The 9,530-nt window shown below is 41.4% G+C and overlaps 1 protein-coding gene across 1 annotated transcript in view; it reads right to left on the bottom strand.

Moving 5' to 3' along the window:
• Positions 1 to 274: 274 nt before the first annotated feature.
• Positions 275 to 9,530, bottom strand: part of CRADD (CASP2 and RIPK1 domain containing adaptor with death domain) — an 80,728-nt gene continuing 71,472 nt past the window's right edge. Inside the window, exon 3 of the mRNA XM_054279043.1 lies at positions 275 to 5,051. Within this exon, the coding sequence (XP_054135018.1) occupies positions 4,756 to 5,051 (296 nt within the window). The 3' untranslated portion in view covers positions 275 to 4,755. The remainder of the gene's footprint in view (positions 5,052 to 9,530) is intronic.

The following is a 9,530-nucleotide window of genomic DNA, read 5'->3' as shown; positions in this document are numbered from 1 at the left end:
GAAAGATTTTGAATATTCACTGTAAACAGACAAAGGTTTTGTCAACTGTCCTTTTAGCTCTGCTTCTACTATGTCTTGACATTGGCCTATGTCTATGGAGAATATGGAAGCTTATAAACAGATTAGCTCTCAGAGACTGTTTCCCTTTCCAATAAGAAACAAAATTGGCAGCATGACCACATTTAGCATGAGATGAGCATGCCTTTTATTTTCTTTGAATATAATATGACATTGTTTATTTTTCCAGACTTTTGCAAAATGTTTTATTCTATATATCAATTACTGTCATAAAATATGGCTCCAGATGGAAATTTCCCCCACTATATCTGGGAGAAGTGGCTCACAGATGACTGCATTTTCATTTTACACTCTAGCCACTCTTAAATGCTGGCAGTCTGACATGCTTTTACCCTGAGAAGATCCTTCCTTTGTGATCATTCATACAGCTTATGCAGGTGAGAATTAGTGCTCTTAGTTCTTGCCTATTGCCACGCTAAGAGTTCATTTGTACTTCCAGAGTACAAACCAGATTTTTTTAGTTTTAGATTTTTAATAGAGCTTCTTTACATCTTAGAACAGTTAAATGGGATGTCAAAGTCTTCCCTGGAGACCAAGAAAGAAAATCAATGACGACTTCTTCCAAGGACTGGAAGTTATGCCATCTGTTTCAGTGGAAGCTCCAGCAATGGCCACATTTATGCTTTCCTGTCTTGCAGCTCCTAAACTCTGCCCCAAATAAGTAGATACCAATAATACCAGTTTCACTAGTGAGGATTTTTTGACATTGGTTAAGAAACCTGAACACATCAGAGAGCAGTTTCTGCTGGCTCACCTTGGCCAAACTCACGTTCCATCCCAAAGCCCAAAGGGGCTGCGTGCCTCACCACAAGTGGTAGAACTGGGGTTCCCCTGCACCAGTCCTGGGTGCACAGTGGGCAGGGAGGACAGGAGCCCCTGTGCAAGTCTCCTGTCATCACCTAAACTTTGGCACAAAGGAGTTTCAGGCAAAGGGAGAGACAGGGAAACTCACTGAGTTGCCTCAGTCCTGAACAACACTCAAGTCGCAGGCTTGCCCACGAGATTTAAATAAATAACATTTGGTCTTAAATTAACAGAAAAGAATAAACATTTTAAGATCTTCTGAGTGTTCTATGAGAGAATAAGAGGCCGTACTATACATCTGAAGAATTAAATTGTCTTAATTGCATCCTTGTGCAAAATAAAGCATTACATACAGAAGAAAAATATTTTTAAGTGGATGGAAAAACCCACCGGGTTAAAGAAATACTACTGTCAGTTAAATGTATCCCTGCACTTGTGTAGTGCAAAAACAAGCTTTAATAAAAATGAAGAGTCTAATAGGAACATTTCCATGAATTTAAAATATCAACAATGGAAACAATCTCATAAAACAAGTAAACCTCTCCCTTCAATATTTGCAACTCAAGTATTACAACATTCATTTAGGCCCTTGGGATGTGAAAGCAACTATAAATTATTAATTATATGCTTTGCTCTACAATATGAGAGGCCAGGTTTTATAATCCTTGTCTAGCTGTGGCTCCTATAATTTTAGTACCAGGTGCAAGGGTTGTACCATGTAGCCCACCTAAAGAAGTTGGAGAAATTACCTGATATGACACTTACCCATCAGGTTTCCAGCGCCCCATAGCAGATACTCAGACAGATACCTGGCTTGAAAGGAAGCCTTATTGGCATGAAATTTCACACCTACTGAAGGTTGCTTTCTTAACCATTAAAAAGACTCTAAGTATATTAGTTATGGATAACCTGACATTGGCCAACCATATCCTGGGCTGCATCAAAAGAAGCATGGCCAGCAGATTGAGGGAGGAGATTCTCTACCTCTTCTCCACTCTCATAAGACCCCACCTGGAGTGCTGCTAACAGCTCTGGAGTCCACATACAGGAAGGATATAGAAGCACTGGAGTGAGTCCAGAGAAGCCCCATCAAGAGGACCAGAGGGCTGGAGTACCTCTCCTATGAGGAAAGGTTGTGATTGTTGGGACTGCTCAGCCTGGAGAAGAGAAGGCTATGGGGAGACCTTATAGCACCATCCACTATCTAAAAGGGACCTACAAGAAACCTTGAGAGGGACTTTTTACAAGGACATGTAGTGATTGGACATGGAGGAGTGGCTTCAAACTGGAAGAGGATAGGTTTAGATTAAATATTAGGGAGAAATTCTTAATTGTGAGGGCGATGAGGCACTGGAACAGACTGCCCAGGTATGTTTGGATGCCTCATTCCTGGAACCATTCAAGGTCAGGTTGGATTTGTCTTTGAGCAAACTGGTGTAACGGAAAGGTGCCCATGGTAAATGTCCTGGAGCTAGATGATCTTGAAGGTCCTTTTGAACCCAAACCATCCTATGATTTCATTAAATGAAGAACATGAAGTGCAAAGTTCACCCAGAGAAGAAGGTATGAGGGTCATGTGAGTGTGCCCATTACATTGCTTTACTGCCCAGACTGGTTGCCTCCTTGGAGCACTGTACTCATTCTGGGTTAACTGGGGATGAACTGCCTTGAAGGCAGCCTGTGTTCAGACTTGGTTCTTGCTGGTTCAGAGCAAGATAAGGTACTTACATTTATGACACCGAGAGTCAACTTCTTCTTCTACATCACATTTTCAGTAGTTCCTCCTGTCAACCATCTCTAGCTTTTTTTCCTCCAAACTGCTGCCAGGAAGACTGCTTTGCCTCTCTTCCCTAATATGCAAACCATGCTCCTGTCAATCTCACTGTCAGAATTGCTTCAAAGTTCTCATCCCACTCCCTGTACTGGGCTGTGCTCATATGAATTTGCCAAATGTCTGTACACCTGCTCTGGGATGGTTTTCCACCTAAAAAAGAACATGTTGGCATTAAAGCATCATGAAAAAGAAAAAATAAAACTCAAACCCTAAATTAATTTACCTTGTTTATCTGGAATTTTTGATATAGTTAATCTCTGGATGTAGAATATGCCTAGTTAAGATCTGAGTGAGGTATAACAGTATCACAATTTACTGAAGGTCAGAACTCTATACAAAAGATTAAAACTAAAATATTAGCAGATTGCTTCAGAACCTGCAGGAGCCAGATCCTGACAGAATATATTTTCTGTTTCCATGCTTCTAAAAACCAAGGCATATAGGATTTCTTTAAAAACTCTGTCTTTTCTACTTTCCCATGTATTTCAAAGCTTGCATATAAAAAGAACAAATTTTTTTAAATGAAAAGCAGTGACGTTCATTCTTGCCCCAGTGAAAACTTCAGACAAGGCTGTTAAGCTGCGAAATTAGAGCAAATTTTGCAGGATGGGAAATTCTTTGGCAATGATTCTGTAGATGAAACAGTCTAAAGTAACTTGCTCATAAATAGACCTTGAAATTTAGCATCAAAATTCTGTTCATCATTTACTGTACAGCAAACTGCTCAGGGAGAATTCAAATGTATTCTGCCTCTTATCAATAGGCTTCAGAGAGTATCTGGTCACCCCCATTGCCTTTGGATATCCTGCAGACCGATCCCCCCTTGCCTGGTCAGCAAAGATCTCAGTATTTTTTCCCAGCAGGAATAAAATCTCCATGACAGAAGAGAAGGAGGAGAAGAACATAAGCTTCACTGTTTTTCTGCATAAAATCTTATTTTCATTGGTGGTACAAGTACCCTGCAAAGAACTGAGGATAGCAGTGTCAAAGCTGCCCCCACTAGGTGCAGAAAAGCTGGTGGAAAGCAAATGAGCCTGGTGGGTGGCTGGAGGGAAGCTGGAGGGAGAGCATTGGGAAGTTCATTTTGACCAGCAAGGACCTGCAGAATTCCCGACCCTATTGGGTGTGCAGTGGTCAGAGCAATGTGTCTGTGGATGCTTGAGTGCTTGAGCTCACCATGAAACAAGGCTGCCTGGCTACTGAGCACAGTTCAAAGATTCTGCAGGCACCTGTGGTCTCCCAGTTCATTAGCAGAGACAAACATGGACAACTTAAAAGTTGTCTCCTTCTTTAGGCTGCTTCTTGCACAGTTTACCTGGTTCTTGCCTGCTTCTGGTCACTTTTCTACTGTGTGTCTTTGAGAACTTCCCACCTGTGACAAGGCATATCCACATAGGGCCTGCCTGCAGAAACCTACACCCATTAAATTATAACAGCAGAAACCCTCACAGGCACACTACATTCCTGCTACTTCCACTTAGGGCCTTTTTCAAAGGCAGACCAAAGTGCCAACCATCTATCCTAGCAAGAAACTCTACATGCTGAAACTTTTATAAATGTGAAATTAGCCACCTGCAATAACTGTTGTAAAATTGTTAAATTAGTAATGGTGATTAGTCTCATTTCTTGCTGTAATATCAGGGAAGTAGCATGAAACAGCAGTAAAAAGGCTCCTAAATAGTCCAGAAAATAAGTTAAACCAAGTCTTACTCCCTCAGTGAAATCGAAAACCTTGCTGAACTCACTGCAGGCCCGCCTGTTGCAAGAACTTTGTCACCCTATATCCCCACTGAAATAGCACAAAAGGGAACAGGAAAGAGTGATCCATTTTTTAATGCCTGCTAAAAATTAATCTGGCATGAAAAGAATTACAACTCACAAGATGTCACAGAAAACTGGAATGTTTAAGCTTAATAAAATCGCAGTTCCCAGCCCCATTTTTTTTTTACAGCTTGAAGCATCCAATCTTCAACATACATTTCTATCCTCTTCACTGAATTGAACGAAATCCATGGAGGCTCTGAATAAATGGCATGGCTTCACTCAATCATGTACTGTATCACTGAAGGATCCACTTCCTCTGCCATCAGACTGGAGTGCAGGCTCTGGATTGTTGCTTTTTTCCCCAGGCGCTGTTTCCACAGCACAAATGCAGCTACGATCTGTGACTGCAGGTTGTGAGGGTGATTGACTTTGCATCGATAGATGTCAGTGTGGGACAAACCCAAGCACAGAGCTACATGCTCCCACTCAGGTCCCAGCCTCCTTGCCAGCTTGTTCAGCTGCTGATCTGTTGGTGACATCTTCAAAATGCACGGTGCAACTTCAGGGAAGTCTGTAAAAGAGGGAAAAAAAAAAAAAAAGAGAAAGAAAAAGCTTGTATGTCACTAGGCAATGCTGCAAGAGTTAATGGGAGACCTTGACAAAGGAGGGAATAAGCATGAGCAAAGCTGAGGCAAAAGAGTTAATTAATTAAAGAAACAGAATACATATTTACCTAGAAAAACTAATTACATGATCAACCAGAAGATTAATCAGAGGAAAACTAATGCTCAGTAGACCATACTAGGGAGCCTTGTGGGTTTCAATGTCAGTAACCCAGACATCAGAACTGTACACCAAAGCAAAGACTTCCAAAAGTAATTATAAATTTTGGGGTAGTGAACAAGAAAGGTTTTCAGGGAACCTGTTTCCAGCAGCCATCATCCTCAACGTGCTTGCACAAGTATGATACAGTGACAAGTGACAAACATGGGACCAATAATACCTTATTACTCCTATTCCGGGACTCCATTTATACACTTCAGAAATAACTTTGATTCTTTAGTTAATAGGTATTACACTGGTTTTTTTCAGAGGGTTGTTTGCAGGAAAGTCTGTCCTAAGACATCACTTAACCCTTTCTGCCCCGTCACACACGGCAAATTCATCTTGAGGAGACCAGCCTTGAGGGCTTTTCCTCTATTTGAATGAAGCCATAAGCATGGTTCAGGTGTACCCAAATGAACAGGGCATCAACACTGTTCACAAACACAAATTATGCTTCCTTATCCCTCAGTTCTTGTTGTCAGAGCTTGTAACATTCCTGAAATCAGGCATGCATGTGCTACAGCTCCACTCATCTGACCTCTTTGAGGATGTTTTCAGGAGAATGCAAGGAGGTCCCATTTTTTCTCAGAGATTTTTGCCTGATGTTAAGTCCCTTAGGATTGTCCACGTACCCAAAAGAAGGCACTCTTCATCCAAAGAGAAGCTTCACATTGAACTGGTACCTGAGGAGGACAGGATCAATGCAACTACCAAAACAGCCTTCATAGGAAGCATTAGATAGCTGTAATTATCAGCAGTAAAAATCTTGTAGGGACTGAATGAAGTTTTTTTGCATACACAACTGATCTCTTTATGTGTTCCCTAGCATAATCTGATAATTAAAATAAAACCCCAAAAGTATTAATACAAAAAAGTGTCAGCAGTCAAGTGAGAATACAATAGTATTCAGAAACATGCTGTGTGGGATCCAGCTCACCTAACAACAGGTAACACCTCATGAACTAAATATGCTAGGATTAATTACTGCTGGGAAGTTAAGTAGACTCTTCTAAAATACAAACTCTTTCACTGGAAAGAAGATGTCTAAAATAATCAGAATAATTAACTCAACTCCTCTAAATGTGCACATTTCTCTCCACTGATTGTAAAAGGAGCATTAGGTACAAGCTCAAATGTTGATGTTGATGCTGTAAACAGCCAGTGACAGCAAAATGATTCTCTGCCTGTAAGTTCAAACCATATGCCAGCCTTTAAAAAGATGCATTTAGAAAAGCAGTGCAGAATACCTACAAAGCATATTTGTTCTTTGATAGCCTTTGTGATCAAAAGCTGAAACAAAGAGTCAATGCAGTCTGCAATTGCTGCTCTACTTCTCTTGCTGAAGATACTGCAACAAAACACAGGCAAAATACCCCCTTGAAAAATGCTGATTATAGCCTGTTGGTCTGAAGCAGCAGACTCCCTACAGAAATGTTGCTTTGCAAAATCTAATTTATAGCTCCAATATCATGCTCACAGTCTCCACTACAGCAGAACAGAAACTCCAAAAAGCACCTTTCCTTCATTTTATCAAGTAATTGTTTTTGCATAGAAGACCCAGAGACTGCAAATGTTTGTACAATTTCAGCCAAATAATACACAAGAACTATACAAAGCTGCTTTGAGTAAAGAGAAAATTGCTTTCTGAAGAATATTTAGGTCTCTTTCATCTTTCTGTCCCCAGACAGCCAAAGGAATCTGGGACAAGTGCTGGTTTGTGGATAGGGCAGAGGATGCACAGCTTCTGAAGAAGGCTGAGCAATACCTGTGGGGCTGCCATATGCTGTCACACCAGATGTGATACCAGTTTCACAGGCAAGTCAGGACAAGGCAGTGTCTTTCATGAATGCAAATAGCTGAGAATAAAATAAATATAGCTACACTGTCCTGTCACCAACAATACTTTTTGATATTAAACCCTTTCTCTGGCTTACGGTCAGCTACTGTGCACCCACAGCAGCAATACCTGCCAGCCTGGGCTTTTTGCTCTCACACTGAAGTTTTCATACGTCACATCCACTAGCAGAATGATTTTATGACACTGAAATGTGATCAGGCAGGAAGGCCTAATAATAATACATGTCAGCTTCTCCATCCAGCCTTTGATATTAAGCAGGCTTTTTTACTGCAACAACTATCTTGCCTTCAGTCTGTTATCAGCCCTTTAATAAGGATCAGAATAAAACCTATCCAGGAGATCTTTTCATCTTACGCTACCATCTGATTCTAATATGGATGTGGAAAACTCTGGGACAGAAGCCAAATGTGAAATTTAATACAAAGGACTGGTATTTCAGTCCCATTTTATTTTCTGTGATAGCTGATTTTCAGTTCTGATACAAAAACACTGAGGAAAATTGGAGATAAATATTACATGACAGGCAATATTATTTAGAGGTATAGAGAAATATTTAGTGAAATCTTTCAGTTATGATAAATGCAAAATCAAAAAAAGATCTCGATATGTTCTAGGATTAACGCTATTCCTAATTTAATAAACATAACGGCATTTGAGGTGAAATAGAAATGAGTTTTCTGTGCTCATGCCCAAACTGCTTTGAATATATTGCAAAAATAATAAAGATACCTTTTTTTTAACTATGTTTACTACAAACTCTCATTTATAATCTCCACTTGTCAGGAACTGCCTGAGGGAGGTAATGAGATTAGAGCAAAAGTTTCAATTATGCAGATCCTGCAGTTGCATTTGAAAGGTACTTTTAGGATACTGAGACCTCATTTTTGAAAAAAAAAAAAAAAAAAAGGTCAAGTTTTTCTTCTGTCAGGCATGCGCTTCCACTTAGCAAAATGAGGACTGCGCTGGTAAAAATGGGAAGATGTGGAAGGAGCAGTGGGTGCTTGGGGCACCACCAGAGGGTGTTGAGGGTTGCTCTGGAGAAGGCAATTTGTGCCGCTGTTGCCCCCGGTGAGAGCACCAAGTGAAACACTGTCCAGCCACCGTCCAGCTGTGGGCATGGTCCAGGCTGCGGGCTGCCAGGGCCGCATGCTGCAGAGATTTACAGGCTGAAGGCTCGCTGCTCATGCTGAAGCCACTAAGATCCTGAGGAATGAGGAGCCAACAGCTCTGTACTGGAGAGAGAGACAGCCTGGTGCTCTCCTGGGACCACCAGCCACCTGGTTCTTGGGACCATGAAAATCCCCTTCCATAGGGCTGGAGACAGGAAGGACACTCTCCACACGGGTTGTGAAGTTGAAACTGACCCAGAGAAAGACCTGTGGCTCCTTCTAGTCAAAGTTGTAGCATGAGGGAATGTGCTTCTCCCCAAGGCTGCTGAAGGAAGCTCATCCACACTGAGCTTTATCCTAATTGTTCCAGTTAAAAACCAGGAGATGTTGACAACTTGTGGCCTGTGCGTACATCTGTACTTCCAGGCCTTTGGACAAACCAAGAGTTACAATGGTGCTGGTGAGTGTGGACAGGAAACAGAGCTGGATATAAATAGTATCACAGATATAGACCAGACAAAACAGTCACCCAAATAACAAAGATACAAAAAACAGATGGGGCAAAGGCAGACAGTCACCATTTTGCATTTCTTTTTCTTCAGAACCTCTGTATCTTTAAGTAGGAGACACCAAGAAGATACTGGAAAAATCAGGGGGACAGAAAACAAACTCACCTCAGCTGTGTCCCACTTGGCACAAATGGGAGGATGTAAGATAAGGCCCACACAGGAGACAGCAGCCAAAGGGGCTGAGGCATTTCTGGGTGATCTGTGAAGTACCCAGCTGATCCCTTAGAACTGCTGGGGCCCAAAGTGCCTTACAGTTTTAGCTAAAGGACCCTTCTCCATGTACATGTGACTTCTTTGTGTATGACCAAAAGCATTTGCTGGCGTTTCAGAGAGACTTCCCCCCTGCAAAGTCATTAGATTTTAACACAAACTCAACTTTTTGGTTTTTGGTCCCTGCTGTGTAAAAGGAACTTGGATGGAAATTGCACCTGAATCGAAAGTACTGAAAAAGTCTCAGTCAGTTGCTGCCTAATCCTATAAGAACAATGCCACAGGCAGTTCAGGAGACAACTGAAGAGTCAGGGATATATCATGACCCATCTTTCATCTAATAACTAATAAATCTGTCTGTTGGGAAAGGTGTTTCTGCAGACTGGTCTCTGCTTCCAGCACTTCCTCTGTATCTTATCCACCTAAAGGACCATGTACATACTTGTTGGATAAAACAGAAGGAGCCCTGGAAGAGTAAA

This window comes from Melozone crissalis, unplaced genomic scaffold, assembly GCF_028551555.1.
Source record: "Melozone crissalis strain CALT ecotype California unplaced genomic scaffold, PUWL_Pcris_2 ptg000004l_1, whole genome shotgun sequence".
Taxonomy (NCBI): Eukaryota; Metazoa; Chordata; class Aves; order Passeriformes; family Passerellidae; genus Melozone; species Melozone crissalis.
Note: the sequence above shows the minus strand (reverse complement) of the source record. Positions and strands in the feature narration are given on the sequence as shown.